Source organism: Xyrauchen texanus, chromosome 29 (genome assembly GCF_025860055.1).
Source record: "Xyrauchen texanus isolate HMW12.3.18 chromosome 29, RBS_HiC_50CHRs, whole genome shotgun sequence".
Taxonomy (NCBI): Eukaryota; Metazoa; Chordata; class Actinopteri; order Cypriniformes; family Catostomidae; genus Xyrauchen; species Xyrauchen texanus.
The window spans coordinates 27,950,020-27,974,169 of record NC_068304.1 but is presented as its reverse complement, the minus strand read 5'-3'; the positions used below and the strand labels follow the sequence as shown (position 1 = coordinate 27,974,169).

Here is a 24,150-nt window from a genome sequence, read left to right as displayed (position 1 = left end):
TAATAGCTTTGGGAGACCTCAAGGGGGTGATATAAAATTTACTGTACCAAATACTAAGTTACCGTCATCTCTGTCACCCCTACATTGTGCAGCTGGTGATTCGCATGTCCTTTCATTGTGGGTAATGTTATGGAGGATGAACAAATTGGAGAGTTTTGGGGAAGGTTTGGTGTAGCAACAAGTAGCCCTATTTATATCTCCAAAAATGCAGATATAGATTGATAATCATCTGGAAAATGTTCTGATAATCAATGCGTGAAAAAGGCATTGATCTCAAACCTAGATTCCAGCAACAAAAAATGTATCTGTCGACACTGAAACCAAAACTGCTGAGCGAAAACGTATTTGACGTGTAGCAAACAGATATTATGTTAACATATGTTAAGTGGGATTTTAGACCAATGAAATTACACTGTGGGTCTTCAAAGCATGACACCATAGAAATAAAATAAGCCACAGAAAAAATGCTCCGTTGCTTTTCACTTGTCAAGCGAAGTATTGACTACTTTTATTGTAGTTTTGTATGGCTATTATATGGCAAAAAGTCATGATTCATAAAATTTTGCCTTTTGTGTTACACAGATGACAGAAAGTAATACAGGTGTGTAGCAACATGAGGGTGAATAAATATTGACAGAACTATAACCCTTCCTTTAACCTGCAGTAAATGTTTATGTCCAATACATAAGCGCTGCACTTACCTGTTGTTGTCCACATATCTGATGAGCAGTGGGTAAAGAGCATACAGATCCCTGCAGAGCACAGCAAATTCATCGCGAATGGTTCCCTCCTCGCTGTCTACCTCCGTCTTCCCTTCCATACGCAGCTGTTCCTCCTCAGCCACCACCTTTCCACTGCGCTTCTTAAGCTTCTCCATGGTGGGGATGAAGTGGGACTTCAGCATCTCCGGTTTCGCTCTGCTCACGATGGGCTGAGCAAACACTGGGGAGGAATATCAGGAGTAAGCAAATTAGGTAAAAGATCAGTAGTGATTATTGATCAGTTATTTATTTTGCCGTGCAGATCTGATGTGAAATTCTACATTTTAAAAGTATCACTGTGTGTAAAAACGGAGATGAAGGGGATTACAGTGTTGCAGCCCATTGTTAAGTACAATGTGAAATGTACACCTTAACCAAGGAAAATGTCTAAAACACATGGCTTTGGGGCTTTACTACTGTTTGAAAACTGTGACAAAAGCAATATAATTAAATACACCAATATTAAATTTACAATTATATTTATTATAATAATAACAATAAACAATTCTTCTATAATGTAAAACAATCCATTAGACTGACGGTAGTTTACTGTTGCCAAGCAATGAAACAGCTTGGTGCATTAAAGGGATAGTTTACCCAAAAAGGAAAATTATGATGAGAGAAATTTCCTTTTTGGGTAAAATATCCCTTTAAATATTACATATACGATGTATCATAGACTATTTAATGAAGTTTTTAACATATAGTCAGTTTGGCAGGGGCTTCATGCTTAAAGGGATAGTTTAAATTTAAAATTTTCATAATTTACTCACCCTCATGCCATCCCAGATGTGTATGACTTCTTTCTTTTGCAGAACACAAACAAATATTTTTAGAAGAATATCTCAGCTCTGCAATTCCATATATTGCAAGTGAATGGTGATCAAAACTTTGTAAATCCAAAAAAGATATGACATAAAGGAAACATCATAAATTAAAAGTTTCTGATTGACTAGGCACCAAGAAGTCTAGTGGAGTCCTGCCTTTGGACAATAAAATGGTCAAAGAGACTGAAACAGCATGATTTAAACAAAAGAGGCCATTGGTCAGATGCCTCTCAACCTATGGGATGGTGACATGGGGCAGACTCAGCATGACCTTCTGAATTTCCATATAGAGCTAAAGCAAGATTTCTTTGAAAGGTTTTCTTGTTAAAGGCCCTCGTGTTTGCACAATCCTAATATGAAGACCTCTCATTTTAATCCATGAACATTACACACAAAGTCACTGTACATCGCTGATCTAATCCTCTAAAATGTACAGAATGTATTTGGACCCAAAATGTACACAATTCCTAGCCTTGCTAGATAATTCTTGCTTGAAAATTACTTTGACCTATGATTACTTTTATAACTGACAAATTAATGATTATAGCCTGATGTACATTTTAAAATGTGTAGTGATTTGTAATCACTTACATCTGACAAATCGATAAGTATAATCTTTAATCTTGTATTATTCATCTCATTCTACTAAGAATGGTAACTACTCAAGGCTTAACCTGATAATATACCCTGACAATCAGGTTTCTCACAACATGTATTATCCATGTTGAAAAAAAACAAAAACAATGAATTAACCAGTATGATTTGTAATCAGGGATTTTCATGTTTTGTTACTTACACGTATATTATTCACGAAAGTACGTCATATTTAGTATGTAAATGCTTGCTTGTTTACGTAGAGAATGTTGATGACAACGAATGTCATTTTTCTTGCACCATTTTCAAGCCATACAAGTTCATGATTAAACATGCATTATAATTGTACATTTTAACATGTAAGAATCCTCCACACAAATGATTGTAAATCAACTTTGAAAAGGACAGACCCGTTGACCATGTGACTCTGAAAAGCCACTTCTGATTGGCTCAGGACACCTGTAGGGTGCGGCCAATTTCAGCTCAAAATTCCCTACCAAGGATGAAATCTTCGGTGGTGGTGATGTTCTCCTCTCTTCTTCGGCTCTCTTGCTCTGAACGTTCCTCTGCAACTCCTCTGCGCTCTTGCCCTCGTGGCTTGCAGCCTCCAAGCCATGTAATGTCCAAGGAAACTCGAGGAAGCCTCTCGCTCTCACACAACAGGAGTTGCAAGTCTTCCTTGCGGAAGGCCTCGCTTCAAAGCCCACCTCATCATCCATCGACACAACATATATGCCGATCTAACAGATGTCCAAGACATTGACGGAACTAACTTTCTACAAAGAGCCAAAGAACCAAGCCATAGCAAGAAAAAGAAACCCAAGGAAAAACAACGACAAGCAAGTACATTTCCAGACCTTTGCTGAAAGTGCTGGTGTATTATTTAAATACTTTGGGTAATCCGATTGTAAATCGATTTATACTCAAAGAAGGATGAATGGTTCTTCAGGCTTTGTCTACAGACTCCATAAAGTGACATTCTGTCACTTTACTCACCAACCTGTTTCATGTTGTATTAGATTAGTTTATGTTTGAATAGCAATAAAGTTTGTTTGTATTCAAAGTTAATCTGACTGTGGTATATTTTGATAAATAATCTCATCCTTGTTTTTAAAAGATCTAATTTCAAAGCTATACCTAAATATGTGTGATATTATTTTCAATAAGCAATGAGAATAATATCACTCCAATAAGTGAATGAATCATAATTCAATTATTAAAGCTAATTCCTTACAATAGAAATTGTGAGCGGATACAACAAGATGTTGTGTTATGTTTTTAATGGTGGAGAATTTTGTTTATTACAAATAATAAAATTATTTGTCATTTATATTTCTTATAATGGTTGTCGAACGTGACCAATTCCATTATACATTTCCTTACATAAAAATGATGTAGAATAAGGACCGTTTATATTAATTCCTAACACACATACTGTTCCTACACATAGAAGTAAGCGATATGACTCAAGAGGTTAAATCCATGTCTTTTGAAGCAATATAATAGGTGTGGGTGAGAAATAGATCACAATTTGAGTCCTTTTTTTACTCTAAATCGCCACTTTCACATCTGAAATTGAAAGTTAAAGTGGAGATTTAGAGTTAAAAAGGATTTAAATATTGTTCTGTTTCTCACCAACACCTATTACATTGCTTCTGATGATATGGATTACTTTTATGTATCCATTATTTGATTTTTGGAGGTACACAAGTCTGATCACCATTAACTTGCATTGTATGTACCTACAGAGCTGACATATTTTTCTAAAAGGTTATACACATCTGGGATCGAATGAGGGTGAGTAAATGATAAGAGAATAAAACATTTTGGGTGAACTACCCTTTAATGTGAAAATCAAGTGATGTACTGTCACAGTAGTGTATTAATCAACTATTTTACAATGGCTTGGAATGTGGCTCATCCAATCAGTATTTAGAGCTAAAACAACCTGTTTTATAAAACGAGTATCATGAAGTCTGTTAAAAACTTGCAGACTGCATGTTTTGTTTCCTTTCACCTGCCAGTCTCTTCATCCAGGAAGCTTCATCAATGCCCAGGTTATTGACAACGATCTTCATGATGCTGCCCAGCAATTGATTAAGTTGCTCAGAGGTGACATCAGTGCAAAGTTGACCCTCCTGCTCTGGGAAGTTCTCTTGTCCCCTCTCCCACCAGCGAGGCAGATAGTTACACAGCATGGGCAGGGTGATCTCAATCACATGTGGCATCTCTGTGTAACGGGCCCCAGATTCTGCCAGATGCCCGATATCCTTCATCAACACATCGAGCTCAGGGATGTCTAGACAAAGCTCCTGTACTTGACTGGGCAGACCCAGGACTAAAACATGAAGAATGGCGGTTAAGGAAGCTCTATCGTTGTTTTAAATCCCCTTACAAATCTTGAGCAGGTTATAAGCCTCTGACAACATCACAACAAACAACTGATGAAAAAGAGTATAGATTGAGCTACTGACTTGTTCTCTCTCGAGCGGTTTTGGTTGTGTACACAGAGTAGGTGTTGAATTCATTGAGATTGGGCTCCAGGAAGGCAACAGGCATGGCAGCAGCCAGATGAGCCAGACACTCTCCTAAAGCAGGTCTTTGGCTGTTTGACAACACACCATAACATTCATTAACACATAACTATATTTTCAGATTTAAAATTATATATTTATAATTATATATTCAGGATTTATAACTATTTATTTGGATTTTCAAATATATTTTGGACTTGCAACAATATATTCAAAGGAGTCAAACACACATCCAGAGAACAGTTTGCTTACTTCTCGGCATGAGGGGTCTTTACAGTGCCCAGGGAGTAGATGCTGCACATGATACGGTAACAGGATATCTGCAGATCATCCACTGAGTGATGGAGAAGGAAAAAGAGAAAGAGAGAGATAATACGAGGAACAGCGAGCATCTATTACTATACGTATTTTCATTAATTAAAATTACATCTTTACTTTAATAACTCCTGTTTAATAAAATGCAATTTTATTTGATCATACTACTTGTTTACTCTTTTCATTATTGTTATTATTTTTATTTTTTTACAGCTTTTTTGCAGTTTTTGGCATGACAATATAGCGCACTAAATTGAATTGAATACAATTGAATTCCTGCCACCTATTAATTTATATAATCTGCTATGTACAGTACATTGCATGTATTTTTTTATTCATCATTTAACTTTATACAAAATCATAAAAAAACTAAATCAATTGTATGTTAATTAAATATTTATGTTACGTCTACTTTTATTATTCCTCCTTCTGTACGTCCAATGTATCTTTGCCATATTTGGAATGCATTTTTTGTATCTGTTGTGCATCTGTTTGAGCGTATTATATGCAGACCCCCCCATTTTTCATTATTCATTTATATTCAATTATACTTATTAAATGTAGTAATCTTTGTATGTGTGTTTTTGTTGTTTAATGTGAAACCAAATAAAAATAGTATACACAAAAATAAATACAAATAAATATTTGGTGTGACCACCCTATGCCTTTAAAACAACAGCAATTCTCCAGTACACTTGCGCACTTTTTGTCGTTGGCAGATAGTTGTTCCAAGTGTAGCCATATGTTTTAGAATTTGAAACAGTTCTATGTATTTAGGCGGTCTCAATTTGTTCTGTCTCTTCAAATCCTAAAAAATCCTTTTTTTTTTTAAATAACTCACAGATGACATCATCTCCAAATTGGTGCTGTGCAATGTGGTCAAACAGAGAGGTGAGCACTGGCAGCAGAGCTTTGGTGGTGTAGTTTATATTCTGAGATACACCTTTCACCTGTAAGAGAGAGAGACAGTGTACATTTAGCAACTTGAACACACAACAAAGGAACATTTCAGAGAACAGGATTATTTTTTCATCAGACCTGGTTTTTTGTGGACACCTTCCCCAATTTGAGGTTCTCAACCATCTTCTCAATATCATCGGCAGCGCTCTCAAAGAAAGAGCGCAGACCAGCCTTCACAATCTCTGGGCCAGATTTCATCACGGTCCTTGAGGAGAGAGCAAAAGACAAGACAAAAATAAAAATTTACAAACATTCAAAAGTGAAAACATCAGTAAAATGCAGGGAATAATGTGAATACAAAAATGTACCTGGCATCCAGCGAGCGGGAAAAGATATGAAGACAGTTGACCACTGCTGAGGCATCAGTGCCTGCGCATATACACACAAATATAGAGACATGACAATAACCTTTTATGTTGCATCCTAAATTACAATTAGCATTTTAACATACACTACTTCCCTGGTTTGATCATCTTACAGAAGTAGGACTGCTATGCTCAAACATGATACCAATATAGCATGAAGTGATTAAAATTACAGCCAAAGCAGATATTCTTCTCATTTACTGATACAAAAATGGCTCTTATTTTAGGGTTATAGAGCAAACACTGTGAGAAAAAAATCAAAGCCATTTTGCAAAGCAAACCACAGCCACTCAGAGAGAGAGAGAGAGAGAGAGAGAGAGAGAGGAGAGAGAGAGAAAGAAAGAATGAAACAAAGAAAAGGGGGAAGTGAGAGGAGGGAAGCATGGAAGGAAATAAAAAGCAACTATTAAGAATGGGTGTGTGAATGGTGTAAAATAAAGAAAAGGGGAATGAAGTTGAAACAATGAGATGTGTCATCAGGCCATCATGCAGGATTCTTACCAAAGAGGGAAACCCTGTGTCTCACTAGACCAGCCAACTTACAGAAGATACTGAGGCAAGACAAAAGTGAGAAAGAGAGAGAGAAAGACAGAAAAGGGAGTGAAGGGTTCAGAAAGAGAAGAAGGTGTGGAGAGGAATGAAAGGGTGAGGTTAAAATTATGGAAAAGTAGGAGTAAAACAATGTGGTCCACAGAAGATAAATAGAACAAATAACAAAAAGATGAAGGGACCCGTGAATACTCCGGGAAGGGGCAAAGAGAGAGAGCCATAGGCAAGAAGTGTGAGGAGCAGGAAGGACAAGGTCAAAACTATTTTCTGGAATAACTGAACATCACTTGCGAAACTTAAAAGTCTTCAAGGTGCAAAAAACTGAAGATATATTTTGTCTACATTCTATCATGTAACAATAAACTCAGAACAATGGAAATCTATAGCATAGATCTTAAATACCTAGCAATCATCTCTTTCTCCTTGTTGGAGGCGTGGCCACCACTGCCTAGGACTTTAGCTGGTGTGGACAGGAAATACAGGCAGTGATTCTTAAAGTATTGGTTTATCAATGGAAGCAGAATCTACAGAAAGACACAAAAGAGAGAGAGAGTGAATAAGGGACTTTAGACCTTAGACATAACCAAAAGACTGTCATTGGGGTTGCACTAATAAGGATTATGTTTAAGACTAAATAAAATCCAGGCTGAATAATGACTTCACAAAAAATGGTTTCACACAAAAAGGAAAATTCTCTCTTCATATTCTCCCCAGGGGAGGATACAGAATACACAAATATTTCTGCAGAATACACACAAACATTTCAATAAGACCATCTCAGCTCTGTAGGTCCATGCAAGTCAACAGGGTCCAAAACTCTGAAGTTTAACAAAGCACATACAGTATCACAGCATAAACATAATCCATACAACTCTAGTGGTTAAATCTATGTCTTCAGAATCGATATGATAGTGGTGGGTGAGAAACAGATCAATATTTAAGTCCTTTTTTACAATAAATTATCCTCCCTGCCCAGTAGGTGGCAATATGCATGAAGAAGAACTCCTCTTTGGAGAGAAGAGCGCTTAGGGGGGCTGTTTAAAAGTTTAAAAAAAAGAGATTTATAGTACAAAAGGGACTTACATACTGATATGTTTCTCACCCACAGCTATCCTATCACTTTTGAAGACATGGATTAAACCACTGGAGTTGATATGGATATGGATTATTACTTTCATGCTGCTTTTGTATGCTTTTTGAGCTTAAAAGTTTTGGAACCTGTTGACTTGCACTGTGTGGACCAACTGAGGTGAGAAATTCTAAAAATATTTGTTTGTGTTCAGCAGAAGAAAGAAAGTCATGGATATACTTAAAATGGCATGACAGTATGTAAACGATGAGAGAATTTTCATTTTTGGGGGAACTCTTACTTTAAACTTGTCTCTGTTACTCACAGCTATCATATGACTGTAGAAGACTTGGAATACAGTGTATGGGCCCATATTGACTACATTTATGATACTTTTATAGTGTTTTTGCATCCATTTTGAAGCTTAAAAGTTCCTTCCTGGAGCAGTCCACCCAGTGTCTAACAAATAATTCCAAGTGAGAAAGAAGTCTTGCCTAGCATTTACATGTCTCACCTTGGCAAAGAATTTAATCTCCTGTTCATGAGGAGATTTCTCAACTCTTCCACTGCTCACAACGGCCTCTAGTGTGACAAACACATGAAACACATCAATCAAAAACAACTGCATCAAGTGCAATATAATATCTGCAATGCTTTGGATCTAAGAAATAGCCGCTATGAAACTATACTGTACCAAGATGAGCAATAAACTCCTGTGAAATCTCCATCCACTTCAACAGCTTCTGTAGGAACCCGTAAGCAAAGCGCTTCTCAATGGAGGAAATTTCCTGCTCCATGTCCTTCAAACCTCTGGAGAACAAAACATGCGTGATGAGACACAATATAAAGTAAATGTCTGAGCATGTCTCTTTTATTCTCCTTATACATCACTACTCGTTTATTTATCAGTTGGTCACCTGGTGACAGCATATCCATTGAACTGGAGGAATTTGAGCAGGTCTTGTGCTTTCTCTCTGTCCCTTGCCTTCTCCTTGGCCGTCAACGTATCGTATGGTACCAGCAAAGGGTGGGTGCCACCACCTATGAATACAAAAACCACAAGATACAAGGAAACTCTCCATGGATCAACACGGTTTGTCTTAACAATAAATTATTTTTAAAATGGTGAGCATTTAGGTCACATACTGATTTGAAATAATAAGATCATACCCTTGGCTTGCAGTTCCATCTTCTTCTTGCGGCCCCATGTGTTGTGGTAATTTTCAGCGAGCTGCTCTGCCATGGACTATGGACGGAAACACAAAGTACTTTATTACCCTACTGAAAAGGCCAGCTTACACTCGCATAATTTTCCACGCTGGTTTGGTTTTGGTCTACCTGGTGGACCATGTTATAAAGATGTTATGTCAATTACAGGAATATTCCGGGTTCAATTCATGTTAAAGCTCAATCGACAGCATTTGTGGCATAATATTGATCACCACAAAAATTAATTTTGACTTAAAAAAAAAAAAAAAGAGCAAACATCTGGGTTACAGTGAGGCACTTAAAATGGAAGAAGTGTTGGGGGCCAGTTTTTGAACATTAAAATACTCACTTTTTCAAAAGTATAGCCACAAGACATAAACAATAAATTTGTTTAACATTATTTTAGTGTGATAAAATCCCTTTTCTGTGTAAAGTTATAGCCAATTTTATAACTTTGCTGCCATGACGATGTAATGTCATTAAACCCTAAAACCTTAAAATGACTAAAAATGTCTATTTAAACCATTTTACAGCTCAAATAAAATATGGTTTTAACAGAAGAATTAATGTAAGTGCTTTTAGAAAATGTTAAGCTTCACATTTCTGCCTTTAAACCCTCCAAAAATTGGCCCCATTCACTTCCATTGTAAGTGTCTCACTGTAACCTCGGTTTTGCTTTTTTTAAAGAAAAGGAGGGATGAGTCAAAATTAATTTGTGTGGTAATCAAAATTATGCCACAAATGCTGTCAATTGAGCTTAACTTGTATTGAACTCAGAATATTCTTTAAAATAAATTATGTACCTGTAGCTCTCTGGACAAGGCCATGCTTGTTAGGTCTACTGGCTGGGGAGAGTATCCCTGGCTTGGGTCATAGGTGGCCTGGATGAGACAGATATAAAGTTGTACATACAGAATTATGTTTATCAAATATACAATTTCCATCTTGTTCCACATGAATTTGAATTTCCCTCATTCCTCTTTTACCTGAGCAGTCTGAGAGATCTTCCTAGTGGCCTCTGTTTTCTCAGTTTCTCCATCTCTGGATTTCTCAAGAGTCCATTCCCATGCCAGCATAGCCTTGATGGACTCTTTAAAGGGCCAGCGATAGATCTCCTTATCCTAGAGAGAGATAATATGAGAGGCTGAGATCCATTCTTTCTTTAAAATACTTGCAACAAAGGAACAACCAATGGTGTAAGCCAAGTAGATATACATTAATAAAGATTAAGAATAGCTTGTGAACAGCATAGATACATTCAGACCTTCTCTGAGAAAGTCTTGTATGGTCGCAGCATGGGATGGGTTTTGGCATTCTCATCTAGAACCTCTCCATATGTCCAGTTGTTTTGGATCTGAAGAAGGCAAAAGTTACAAGGCTATTCCTGAACCCACAATGCCTTTGCCATTTAGAAATGAGCAAGAGCCCTGATACTAACCTTCTCAAAGGCCCATTTATCATGTGTGTGCTCAGCATATTTGTTTATGAAGGCATCCAGCCTCTCAGGGATGATTGTGCTGCAAAGTACAAAAATGAAAATACTTTAAAATGAGGAGATATTTAAATGATGTTCATTGGAACGCAAATCTTTTGATGGTTTTCAGTAAACTATTGAAGCACACTTGGCATTGACAATTCGCTGATTGTTTTCCCTATTTCTCACTTACTTGGTTGTCTCCACTGGCTTGGGATCAAAGTTGCCCTCAGCATCAACAGATGCTTTTTTCTCAGTCATGGATGAATAGCTGGCATCAACGTAGTCTGGAGGGATGGCACCCGCAATGGCACAGATACAGGGCATGGCGATCTTAAACAACTCTGCATCAAATTTCTAGAGAAATGAGATGGCAAGTAAGTGTTTAAAGTATATGCATGTTTCAATTAGAATTCCTCCATTGTGAGTATTCATGAATGTCACACCTTGTGTGCGAGGGACTCAAAGATGCCCCAGAAGAGTTTCCGAGAGAGATGCAGCTCCTCTTCTGATGTGATTCCAAAGTTGGCCCATCCATTAGGTAGACAATAATACTTCCAGCAGCGCTCATAGTGATTGGTCAGCAACTAAACGGATTAAGAACAACTTAACTAAAGCACACTGGCTCAAAAACATGAAGACAGGAACCAAAAACTGAGCATATCTAACTAAAGTAGGGTACATTTGGGTAAACTGAATAATGTGGGACACCTTAGCAATACTTTGTAAATTTGATGCTCTGTCACAAGGATAATGTTATAGATCACCCAGGAATTAAATTCCTTATGTTATTTACTTACACTCATGTTGTTCCAAACACATATGACTTACTTTTTTCTGTAGAATACAAAGGAAGATATTAGGCAGAATGTAAGAGCCAATCACTATTCCTTTCATTGTATGAAAAAAAAAAAGGTCATACAAGTTTGGAATGACATGAGGGTGAGTCATTTTTGGGTGAACTAACCCTTTAACATGACCACTTTGTACCTGGTTTGCCATGTGATTGGTAGTGTTGGACTGACAATATCAGTCAATTGCAGAAGTTTTATGGCATGTTCCAGATTACCCTAATTTACACTTACTATACTTGCATACCTTGAGAGGCATCTTGGCATACTCGTTTAGGATTGGCACATCAAATACTAGCCTCCTCAACAGATGCTGCAACATAGATGGCCGCAAATACCTAAAAATACACAAACATCATTATGTTCAAAATAAATTACATTTAAGAAAATTGGCTTGTCCATGTTGAGTGCTGATGCCAAGTAGGAATTACTAACTTGACAAGTGACATGAGGCAGTCCTCAATTACGTCTCTCTGAGCTTTGGTAAGAGCACGGCCACGGGACAGCCTATAGATAGTGTGCAGCATAGAGTCGATCATAATGGCACGGTGGTCTGTGCCAGCAAACAGTGGGGCACACTTAGTGAGCAGAGGCAGCACAGCAGAGCACAGGTAACGGTTCAGAGCCAGTGCCATCTCTGTGGTGCTAAATGCCGCCTGTATGAACATAAGAAGCAATATTATACAGATTCTTGTTAGATGAGTTATCATGGTATGATTAAATTACCAGAATATAAATTCCAACATAATGGCAATACTCATATTATGAAAGATAAAGAAGTGTTGATGAAATATTATTGACTGTGTTAAGAGATTACCGTATCCAGAGAGGCTCCAGCTCTCATATCGGGCAGAAAGCCCACTTCCAGCACATGTAACAGGAAGTCCTGGTTATCAATGCCGTACACTCTGTCCAAGAAAAGCACCATGGAGGCTTTGTGGTCTGGCACGAAACTCGCTGACATTTTTGGCTCAACTATCTGCCCATCTATCAAAAATGCCACAGAGAAAAGTTGAGTCAGGGCTCCACAGTGCGTGCATTTTACTCACATTTGATAAAAAATAATAAAAAAGTGTGGTAGTTCATGTGTGCATCAAAGAAAATGTATTGTTAAAATAATAACTTTCATGAATAACATAATCATTATTGCATTACACATTACTTAACAGATTATTAACTAAAACTTAAAAACACTAGAATATGAATGAATGTCAAAGAAGTTTAATCCGATGTTTTTTCATTTATAGTTGAATACTCATAACTACTAATCAGAAGAATTCTATAATATTTGTTTATGACTAATGAAAATATAAAGTGTTATCAATCTATATTTTGTTTATTAGATGCACATTAAGGTGATCAGTCAAACAATAAGTGTTTTTTTATGCATCTGTAAGGTTAAAAGAAAAAAGAAAATTTGAAAAAAAGTTTCTGAAGGTGTCTTATTTCATGTATCCAGTATATCTATTGTTTATTAATTCTGTAACAATTCTTAACTCCTGCTTGTGCATATGCATGCTATATTGTGATACATTAACAGTTACACATAACACTCTTTAAAAACTGAACTCTGACTGTGCCCTTACATTTTTAATGTGCCCCTAAAAATTTTAGAGTAGAGCCATATGAGTGTAAGCAGTATAAATGAGGTGTTTTTTGTTGTTGCAAAAAACATGATAAATTTACTCAGCCATCATCTGCAGTATTCCATTCTGATTCTGATGTCTAAATTATTCAAAATTATTTAATATAAATGTCTTTAATTATGTACCTTTGCCAAATGTGGGAATCTGAACAGGTAAGCTGATGACTCCCACTAGATCTTCAATGGGCACCAATGACCTCAAGATGGCTCTGATTCTCAAAGCTTCACCTTTACCTGCTTGGATCAACTGTGGGGAAAGAACAGGTGTAAAATCAAAGATCAGCATTCCCTCATTACATATAGCTCACAGTAAATATTACATATACAATGTATCATATATATTTAGTAAGTGTGGCAGGGGCTACATGCTTAAACGGATAGTTCACCACAAAATATAAATGTCATCATTTACTCACCCTTATGTCATCCCAGATGTGTATGACTTTCTTTCTTTAGCAGAACACAAAAACATATTTTTAGAAGCATAGCTCAGCACTTTAGGTCCATACAATGCAAGTGAATGGTGATCAGACCTTTGTAGCTCCAAGAATTTTCACTTGCATTCTATGGACCTACAGAGCTGAAATATTCTTCTAAAAATCGTTGTTTGTGTTCAGCTGAAGAAACAAAGTCATACACATCTGGGATGATATGAGTGGGGAGTAAATGATAAGTGAATTTTCTATCCCTTTAAATTCAAGTTACTACTTACGTGCATCTCAGGGGCACAGCGACCCAACAAGTCAATAAGGGCTGAGTAAAATGACATAATGGCATTCCCAAGATGCACTCTGTTGTCCTCATGTTGCTCCTCCCCTCCAAACCTGTAAACCAATAACAAGGGGCAAAAATTAAAACAGAATTACTAAATTATTAAAATGAATATGCAGTTGAAGTAACAGGAGAACAATTAGTGATATTACAACAATAAGCACACATATGCATATATATATATATATATATATATATATATATATATATATATATATATATATATATATATCTGTACAAAGGTTCAGTGTTTGAAGTCTGTACGAATGAATCTGGAATAGTATGTGCATAGTAACACACAGTATATTCATTGCAGTGTCTTACATGAAACGTCTGTCCTTTTTAGGAGTGGGTCCATCTCTGGCAGGGTCTTCAGAGATCTTAATAGCCTCCTCAATGGCAGCTAACAGACCTGCACCACCCTCTCCTCTCAGGGCGGGGCCGAAGCACTCAGGCCGACGAATTAACAGACGAACAACTACATTGGCGTTCTCTTCTACGCTCTCACCTTAATTGGGAGACAGAGAGGCAATTACTGACATCGCCACCAACCAACATTAACTACAAATACCTCCAAAAAGAGGCATCATTTAGAGATGGAATTAAACTGAACATGCTGACCATTGACAAACACAGCAAAGCGCAGAAAGTCCAAGTATCTCTCTCCACCACATGGATTCCACCCTATGTCAGGGTAGCCTTTAGACAGGAGCATGGGACACATCCGCAGGCCGCAGCCAGCCAGGTACGTCACCACCTGTGCAGCAGGGAGAGCCAAAGAATGTTTATGAAAAGTTAAAAGAAATGTATCACACACACACACACACACACAAAAAACAATGTACAGAGCACTACCATCTCAAGGTCTTGTTCTTGAAGAGCCAGGGCCAGCTCATTGTTGTCAATGCAGGATGCAGCAGCAACATCAAGAGGCGTGGATCCACGCATTCCTACATCAACATATTAAAAACTCAAGTTAAAACTATTTATTAGTAAAGAGTCTCACTTGTAAATATACTTGGTCCACTTCTACCCTTGTCTGATTTGTAGTGAATGGTATCAATCATTGCTTCATATTCTACATCAGTGTAAATGAAGAGTTAGAAAGGCACTGACCCAGTCCAATGCCACTGTTCTGCAGCAGGTATGAGAGATGGTCAAACATGGATCGCTGGTTCTGACGGCTGATCCTACAGAAGTAGCACAGGAAGCGACAGCAATTGGTCACCATCTGTGGGAATCTAATTTCCTGAAGACAAAGAAAATAAAATTACATTTACAAGACAGAGATTCCATTTGTTTCAACTCTATTTGAAATATTATTTCAGATAATTGTATTTTAAATCTTATTTCAAGCATTCAAATGTTCAGTATATAACATAAACGTGTGAATACCTTAGAGTCTCCACCTCCCAGCACGTTTACCATGACCTCCATGACTGTCTCATGCATGCCCAGGGCTCGCATAAGATTAGGGTGCTGGTAAAACACTTTGTTGTTCATGAGGTTACTACAAGATAGACAATAAGAATATCAAATGTCACATTTCAGGTAAACATACAATGAGTCTAGACACTTTTGTAACAAGGCAACAAACAAAACTTGCATATCAAAGAAACAAAATTTGTATGTGTTGACCTTGAATATCACTTGAAGTACTAGATGGGCCAGTAATCTGAATCATTCCAATATTTAAATTACATACCTAATGCTCTGGATCATAAGCCTCTCCTCTTCTGGGCCCATCTGGACAATGAGCAGGGAGCGGATTTGCCCCAGGCACTCCAGCAGGTCCATGGTGTCCTGTATGGACACAGCGTTGATGGCATAGGCCTTAGGCAATGCTCTGATCAACTCTCCCAGAGCATCATATTGCCGATGGAGAAGACTGAACATCAGCCGCACCAGCTCAGGGTTCTGAATGAAGGATTCCTGAGCCCAGTGAATCATTGTGTGGGAAATAAGCTCTTGTAATGTGCCTGAGGGGTAGAATGTTCCAGAAATGTTAGAGTAATAAAAGAAAATAACTATGTGAAAAGAAAACCTTGATCCATATGAGAGGAAAGCAGGTAGAAAAATTCTGAGGTTGATTAACTTCTATTACTCACTAGGTTTGGGTTCTTCTTCTGGTTCTGGCTCCTCTTCCTCCTTTTTCTTCCTGAGGCTCTTAACCTTCTCCACCAAACTGAGCAGTCTTCCTCTGAGAGACGTGTCCACCTCTTCCTCCTCCTCTTCTTCTTCAACAAGGACACCTGAGGTACAGAATCAAATATTGATAATCAATTATAAAATCAATCAAAATGCAAAGATGGACTAAAATAACTAATTCGTCTTCATAATTTTAATATAACACACTGATCCATGACATGATGTAGACAGACTTTTTAGACATTTTAACTATTCATGTTGAGAGAATACATACAACCACCATGTGTTTGACCCTTAGCCATTAATATACTGTATATGACTGCCTCTTCATACAGCATTGTGTTTTTTATTTATATACTCAAATTAGGGTTGTCGATTTAACGCGTTAATAACGTGCGATTAATTTTACAAAAAATGACGTGTTAAAAAAACGATCGCATTTAAATCGCAATGCTTTCCTGAGAAATTCAATATTTTAATACCACCTGTTTACTCCAGAGGGCAGTAAGTGAAATTTCAGCTGTGTGAGCAACACAAAGTTTATTACAGTGAACAAAACATTAACAACCTTTCAGCGGACACACATCACAAACGTGCGTTACGTTCTTGCATTCAAAACACTTGAAGGAGCGCAAATGCGAACCAATGGATCTCAAGATGTGTTTAAAGATTGAGTATTAAACTATATTTAACTTGACACAGAGATCTAAACATTTTACTTTTATGATGCAACACACCTGAGACGCGACACAAGCATGTCTGACGCAGGTTGTATGGTCTTTACCTCACAAATATTTAATTACCAACAAGGTTAAGGAGGTGTCCATTAAACTGTTACACAGTTTTTACCCAGTCAATCTTTATTTAAGAAACATGCTCCCTGAAATAGATCCACTTTGCTCCTTCTGTAATGCTGTAGATGAATCTGCCCCTCACCTTTTTTGGGAATGTGTCCGCGTTCTAGTAATTTGGAAAAAATTTTGTTTGTTTGTACGTACCTCTTTTTTAACTAGTTTTTCTTTGCTTTATAAAGACATTTTATTTGGTTTTCACCATTTTGATAACTTAAGTTAATATTTTCTGATTAATCTGTTTATTTTTCTGGCCAAGTTTTTATACATAAGTGTAAATTTATGTCTAAATATATTTGCACTTTTTTTGTAAAGACTTGAAATATTATTTTAATTCTCTTTGTACCTCCAACATCTCCAAAGCATTGAAAACCATTGCACTATGTAATGAATATAATGTCTTGGCATTACTGTAAAATATATCTGTAGTATTGTGTTCTATGTATACCCCTGGCTTGTTTAAAAAAAAAACTAAAAAAAAAAGTCTCACGCAGGTGTACATTGACGGGTCCTTAAACAAGCCCCCATAATAAATCTCCAACTGATTGACAAATTCACTTGTGAAATGGATTGCTGTGAACTGTATGTTCAATCATATGGTAGTAAACAATACATTGTATTCTAAAGCCACTTTTTGTATTGTCTTATCAATGATTAACCCTTTTGCAACAAGAATGTAATGCATTTTAATTATCTGAATATTTTTTTATTATACACTCGCCTAAAGGATTATTAGGAACACCTGTTCTATTTCTCATTAATGCAATTATCTAATCAACCAATCACATGGCAGTTGCTTCAATGCATTTAGGGGTGTGGTCCTGGTCAAGACAATCTCCTGAACTCCAAACTGAATGTCAGAATGGGAAAGAAAGGTGATTTAAGCAATTTTGAGCGTGGCATGGTTGTTGGTGCCAGACGGGCCGGTCTGAGTATTTCACAATCTGCTCAGTTACTGGGATTTTCACAAACAACCATTTCTAGGGTTTACAAAGAATGGTGTGAAAAGGGAAAAACATTCAGTATGCGGCAGTCCTGTGGGCGAAAATGCCTTGTTGATGCTAGAGGTCAGAGGAGAATGGGCCGACTGATTCAAGCTGATAGAAGAGCAACTTTGCCTGAAATAACCACTCGTTACAACCGAGGTATGCAGCAAAGCATTTGTGAAGCCACAACACGCACAACCTTGAGGCGGATGGGCTACAACAGCAGAAGACCCCACCGGGTACCACTCATCTCCACTACAAATAGGAAAAAGAGGCTACAATTTGCAAGAGCTCACCAAAATTGGACAGTTGAAGACTGGAAAAATGTTGCCTGGTCTGATGAGTCTCGATTTCTGGAAGTAGCCATCAGAGGATGGGTACATGGTGGCCATAAAGGGATGGATATGGTCAGAAACAATGCTCAGGTAGGCCGTGGCATTTAAACGATGCCCAATTGGCACTAAGGGGCCTAAAGTGTGCCAAGAAAACATCCCCCACACCATTACACCACCACCACCACCAGCCTGATCAGTGGTAACAAGGCATGATGGATCCATGTTCTCATTCTGTTTACGCCAAATTCTGACTCTACCATCTGAATGTCTCAACAGAAATCGAGACTCATCAGACCAGGCAACATTTTTCCAGTCTTCAACTGTCCAATTTTGGTGAGCTCTTGCAAACTGTAGCATCTTTTTCCTATTTGTAGTGGAGATGAGTGGTACCCGGTGAGGTCTTCTGCTGTTGTAGCCCATCCGCCTCAAGGTTGTGCGTGTTGTGGCTTCACAAATGCTTTGCTGCATACCTCGGTTGTAACGAGTGGTTATTTCAGGCAAAGTTGCTCTTCTATCAGCTTGAATCAGTCGGCCCATTCTCCTCTGACCTCTAGCATCAACAAGGCATTTTCGCCCACAGGACTGCTGCATACTGGATGTTTTTCCCTTTTCACACCATTCTTTGTAAACCCTAGAAATGGTTGTGCGTGAAAATCCCAGTAACTGAGCAGATTGTGAAATACTCAGACCGGCCCGTCTGGCACCAACAACCATGCCACGCTCATTGCTTAAATCACCTTTCTTTCCCATTCTGACATTCAGTTTGGAGTTCAGGAGATTGTCTTGACCAGGACCACACCCCTAAATGCATTGAAGCAACTGCCATGTGATTGGTTGATTAGATAATTGCATTAATGAGAAATTGAACAGGTGTTCCTAATAATACTTTAGGTGAGTATATATATATATATATATATATATATATATATATATATATATATATATATATATATATATACACACACACACACAGGGTTTGTCATGTGGTTAATCAGTTTGTGAGATGTTTTGAACTTACCGCAGTGATTCATGAGGTCAATATGGAAATTCTGAAGGGTTTCTCTCACTTCCTCAGGCACTGGGCAGTCCTCCTCCTCTGGGCTGTGCTTGAAGTTAGTCAACAGGAAAATCTACATACACACATATGTATGTCTACATAAATGTATAATCTACATAAAACCCTGAAAGCAGTTGAAAAGCACATGTGGGTTTATAGTAAATCGATGGGTATAGCACCTGTTCCTGCGGAGGGGAGCGGAACTCTCGGGTCCTGCGAGCAGTTTCTGCAGCGGACATTGTAAATGCTCTCATTAGCGTACTGTATCGTTCACGCTGGTTTGTTTGGATCTGCTGTATGAAGTTATTGGAGAATGCCAAAATAGCCTCCACTCTGTGTCTGAGCTCACAGTCACAGAAATACTGCAGAAGTGTACACATCTGAAAAGGGGGAAAGACAGACAGAGACATAAAATAAATATATTTTTAAGAATAAAGAATAAACAGAGAATTAAAAGATTTCCAAAAGTAGTAGTACAGTCTTAATTTGATTCCTTTAAGGCTCTTTAAAATATGTTCTACTTCAAATTTCAATTTCAAAAGGAAATAAACATATGAAAAAAACTTTGTTTAATGACATCTATGAAACTTACCTGCAGTTTTACAGACTCTGGAAGCTTCATTTGGAGTAGCCCCTCCTCCGGTGCTTCCTCTTCCTCCTCTTTGGCCTCCTCTTGGAATTCTGCTGCTTCCTCTTCCTCTGCTTTTTCCCCATCAACCTTCTCTCCTTCCTCCTCCTCCTCCACCGCCTTCTTGAACTCTTTGCCTTCCTCTTCCTCCTTCTTCAGGGCTTTCAGCTCTTCCTCCTCCTCCTCCTCCTCCTCCCCTACTCCTTCATCCACCACCTCCTCTACTTTAGCCAACTCTTCTTTCTCTTTTAACTCCTCTCCCTCCTCCTTGGGTGCAGCTGCCTCTCCTGGTTCCCCTTTCTCTCCTGCCTCCTCTTTTGCTCCAAACACACTGGGTTCGATCATCTTGAGGATATGCTTGACATCCTCATCATTGAAAATGCCCATTATGAGGAGGGTGCTGATTAGTTTAAGGATTGGAACAAAGTGGAACTCAACGCTGCCCCCTACAGGATCGCGCATAGCATGACTGCCGTCAAACACAGCTTCGGTCAGCATGCTCAGAGCCTGGGTCTTCAGCTCCTGCAAGGGAATTGTTCAGATATTAATAGAAGCATAACTTTGTGCTTTTGGTCTTAAATAAAAGTACAGATTTTCCTACCATACGAGCAACTCATGCTTGAAGTACATCTGTTTTTACGAGCTGAATCAATAGGTGGCAGCGTACCTCAACAAACCTAACGAGCAACGCAGCCACAGAATGAGAACCGCTCACTTAAGAGGAAGTGATACAGGAATCTTGAGATGTGATTTTCCACTAGTTTTAACTTGATAAAGCATCCAAAACATTTGCCGTTTATGATGCTGAATACCAGTGAGATGCTCCAAATGTGTTCTTCTGAGGCACATGTATATAGAGCGACAGTTAAAAATTGCACAGCCGCAGACAGAACATAAGATCACATTTGATAACTTTGAACAAGAACACTTTGATAACTAGACACACTGACAAACTCAATGCACAACAGATTGCGGTCAACCGTAGGCTTGTCCAATGATATGAAAATAAAACAAACAATATATTGAGTTCTGAACCCCCTCAAAGTAGCGGCTTCCAGATGCTCCTGAAAAAAAAACAAGAGAAAACCCACAAAAAACAAAAACAAAATAGTCCAAGGAGTGAAGGGGGGGAGGGGCAGGCAGACCATGGAGGGCACAAGGGGCCAACAGACAGTCCAAGGGGGCACAATGGGCAAACAGACAGTCCAAGGGGGGCAAAAAGGGCAAACAGACAGTCCAAGGGGGGCACAAGGGGCAAACAGACAGTCCAAGGGGGGCACAAAGGGCAAGCAGGCAGTCCAAGGGGGCCACAAGATGGGGACTGGGTCAGGAGGCCTGAGTGTCGGCCACAGGGCAAGGACAGGTTCAGGAGGCCTGGGAGCCGGCCACAGGGTAGGGTCTGGGTCTGGAGGCCTGGGAGTTGGCCACAGGACAAGTTCAGAAGGCCTGAGAGTCGGCCACAGGACAGGTTCAGGAGGTCTGGGAGTCGGCCACAGGGCCACAGCCATGGAGAACTCCGAGGGCGGAGCCGTGGTAGGTGGAGCCATGGAGGTTTCAGGTGGCGGAGCCATGGAGGGCGGAGCCGTGGAAGACTCGGGAGGCAGAGCCATAGAATCCGGAGACAGGTCCGTGGTAGGTGGAGTCATGGAGAATTCTGGGGGCCGAGCCGTGGAAGGTGGAGTCATGGAAGGCTCAGGAGGCGGAACCGTAGAAGGCTCTGGAGACGGAGCCGTGGTAGGCGGAGCCGTGGGAGGCTCAGGAGGTGGAGCCGTGGAAAGCTCAGGAGGCGGAGCCGTGGAAGGCTCTGGAGGCGGAGCCCTGGAAGGCTCGGGATGCGCTGGCTCTGGGACGGTCGAGGCTACAGGCACTGGCTCTGGGACGGTCGAGGCTACAGGAGCTGGCTCTGGGACGGTCGAGGCTACAGGCGCTGGCTCTGGGATGGTCGAGGCTGCAGGCACTGGCTCACTGACGGTCGGGGCTACAGGCGCTGATTTGTTGATCGTGGCATGCGTGAGCTGTGGTTCGTTGAACATTGGAGGCAGAGCCATGGGAGGTTCTGTGGACGGAGCCGTGGAAGGCGCAGGCTGGACAGCAGAAGCCTTTCCTCTTCTCCTCCTCCTCCGCGTGGACGAGGCTGACAACGCTGTCTCGCTGACCGTGGCAGGTGTGGGCTCTGGCTCGCTGACTGTGGCAGGCGTGGGCTCTGGCTCGCTGACCGTGGCAGGCGGAGACTGTGGAGCAGAAGCCTTTCCTCTTCGCCTCCTCTTCCTCCGGGCAGACGAAGCTGGCAACGCTGGCTCTTTGGCCGAGGCAGGCGTGGAGGGACGAGCCATGGAAGACTGGGGGAGGAGAGGTAGGGCCCTCTTCAACTACGCCCACAGTGAACGGCGAGCCGCAGACTAGTAGAGTCTCCTTGAGCGAACTGTTCAGATTAGCCCTGAAGAACATCACCAGGGAGTATTCCGGAAAGTCCGCTACCTTCGGCAGCTCCAGGAAGTCGTGGATGTGATCCTCCATTGGACGGTCCTCTTGTTTGAGGCAGAGAAGTTTTTAATTCGCCTGTTGAACCGCTAGATCCATCTTGCGGTCGATCGTTCTGTTATGAATGCAGACGCAGGCAGACGAGGAGTGGGGATCTAAATGTGGCTTTATTGAAAATAATAAGACAAACAAGACTGGAACAAACAAAACATCCACGAGGGGAAACAAAAGATCTAAACAAGGGAAAACATCCACGACGGGCACAGACCAGAATATGCAAGGCATTAACATTTACACAGGAACATTCACATTCAAACATCTACATTCAACGACCGACCAAGACTGACCAAACAACCAAGGTTTAAATACAGAAACACAATGATGACTAAACGACATGCAGGTGAGAACAATGAAGTGCATGGGCAGTGATGAGGGCAGGGAATCATGGGAAGTGTAGTTTATAACAGGAGAAACACGGGGCAGACAACAGGGAATCGTGACAGTGATAAGGTAAAGTAGGCATCGATGTGTTGTGGAGGTTGTTGGATGCAAATGTCTAGGAAGTAGGAAGTAGAAAACGAGTCATTTTGGCAGCTTCGTTTCAGCAAATGCTCTTTTTGCAGTGAGGAGGAAGTTTTGAGTTTTGAAACAGTGTGTTGTTATAGTACAATAACCTCTTAAATTATTATTATTTTTTTTTATTAATATTTGTTTTTTTCCCCTTTCACCCAATTTGGAATGCCCACTACTTAGTAGGTCCTCACCTCAATCAGGGTGGCGGAAGACAAGACTCAGTTGCCTCCGCTTCTGAGATCGTCAATCCACACATCTTATCAAGTGGCTCATTGTGCATAGGCTCACAGCATAGACTCTGCATGTGAAGGCTCATGCTACTCTCCACGATCCACGCACAACTTACTGTGCCCCATTGAGAGTGAGAATCACTAATCGCAACCACAAGGAGGTTACCCCAAGTGACTCTACCCTCACTAGCAACCGGGCCAATTTGGTTGCTTAGGAGACCTGGCTGGAGTCACTCAGCACACCCTGGATTCGAACTCGCGACTCCAGGGGTGGTAGTCAGCGTCAATGCTCACTGAGTTACCCAGGCCCATTTGCCATCACTCTTAAATAAACACTCTGAACACAGCCATTATCCATTGGTCAGACAAACAGAACTCTTAAATTTTAAAAGATTAAGGAAAACTTGATTCCTAATGTCATGAATCCTTTTAAAACATTATCCATCCATTTACCCTGCCATATATCTATCCATTTCTGTAGTATATGTATATACTGGGGCTGTTAATCGATTAACATTTTTAATTCAAATTAATTACATGAATATTATTGCATAAATCAAAAGGCCCCAAATTAAGATCATTTAAAGAAATTACATTATTTAGGTTAAATGAGTTACACCAGTTAAGATGAAGATGTCTATATATTGTTTGTTTTACTTTGTTTTTTTTAAATAAATGTTTATAATTGAACATACAGTAAGCCTATTATTGGTCTACAGCAATCCATTTTACATTGAGATTGTCAAAAGGCAGACTCAGAATGCATTCACACAGGATGCTTTTACACATTCTGTTGGTTAGTCTATGCACACATGCGTCATACAGATGTCTTTGACTACAGCGCAATTCGTCTTGCTGTTTTTTGTGTCTCGCACCATGAGGGCTGCATTTCTATGGGACCATGTTGAGGCAGAAGTAGTTCAGCATTGAAATTGTG

At 39.6% G+C, this 24,150-nt stretch overlaps 1 protein-coding gene across 2 annotated transcripts in view; it reads right to left on the bottom strand.

The window, feature by feature from the left end:
* The window catches only part of LOC127622932 (ryanodine receptor 1-like), a 144,363-nt gene that overhangs the window by 48,909 nt on the left and 71,304 nt on the right, over positions 1 to 24,150 (bottom strand). For both annotated transcript variants that reach the window (XM_052097115.1, XM_052097116.1), the window contains 34 exons: positions 19,894 to 20,451; positions 19,481 to 19,681; positions 19,263 to 19,374; positions 16,033 to 16,176; positions 15,630 to 15,903; positions 15,320 to 15,434; positions 15,041 to 15,173; positions 14,780 to 14,874; positions 14,546 to 14,681; positions 14,249 to 14,432; positions 13,866 to 13,977; positions 13,280 to 13,400; positions 12,326 to 12,495; positions 11,944 to 12,164; positions 11,756 to 11,846; positions 11,104 to 11,244; positions 10,851 to 11,014; positions 10,622 to 10,700; positions 10,448 to 10,537; positions 10,170 to 10,304; positions 9,987 to 10,064; positions 9,145 to 9,220; positions 8,892 to 9,015; positions 8,669 to 8,784; positions 8,489 to 8,556; positions 7,308 to 7,429; positions 6,858 to 6,907; positions 6,300 to 6,360; positions 6,070 to 6,196; positions 5,873 to 5,981; positions 4,969 to 5,050; positions 4,657 to 4,787; positions 4,200 to 4,520; positions 702 to 942 (listed from right to left, as the gene is read on the bottom strand). In XM_052097115.1, coding sequence (XP_051953075.1) covers positions 702 to 942; positions 4,200 to 4,520; positions 4,657 to 4,787; positions 4,969 to 5,050; positions 5,873 to 5,981; positions 6,070 to 6,196; positions 6,300 to 6,360; positions 6,858 to 6,907; positions 7,308 to 7,429; positions 8,489 to 8,556; positions 8,669 to 8,784; positions 8,892 to 9,015; positions 9,145 to 9,220; positions 9,987 to 10,064; positions 10,170 to 10,304; positions 10,448 to 10,537; positions 10,622 to 10,700; positions 10,851 to 11,014; positions 11,104 to 11,244; positions 11,756 to 11,846; positions 11,944 to 12,164; positions 12,326 to 12,495; positions 13,280 to 13,400; positions 13,866 to 13,977; positions 14,249 to 14,432; positions 14,546 to 14,681; positions 14,780 to 14,874; positions 15,041 to 15,173; positions 15,320 to 15,434; positions 15,630 to 15,903; positions 16,033 to 16,176; positions 19,263 to 19,374; positions 19,481 to 19,681; positions 19,894 to 20,451 — 4,982 coding nt within the window. The remainder of the gene's footprint in view (positions 1 to 701; positions 943 to 4,199; positions 4,521 to 4,656; positions 4,788 to 4,968; positions 5,051 to 5,872; positions 5,982 to 6,069; positions 6,197 to 6,299; positions 6,361 to 6,857; positions 6,908 to 7,307; positions 7,430 to 8,488; positions 8,557 to 8,668; positions 8,785 to 8,891; positions 9,016 to 9,144; positions 9,221 to 9,986; positions 10,065 to 10,169; positions 10,305 to 10,447; positions 10,538 to 10,621; positions 10,701 to 10,850; positions 11,015 to 11,103; positions 11,245 to 11,755; positions 11,847 to 11,943; positions 12,165 to 12,325; positions 12,496 to 13,279; positions 13,401 to 13,865; positions 13,978 to 14,248; positions 14,433 to 14,545; positions 14,682 to 14,779; positions 14,875 to 15,040; positions 15,174 to 15,319; positions 15,435 to 15,629; positions 15,904 to 16,032; positions 16,177 to 19,262; positions 19,375 to 19,480; positions 19,682 to 19,893; positions 20,452 to 24,150) is intronic.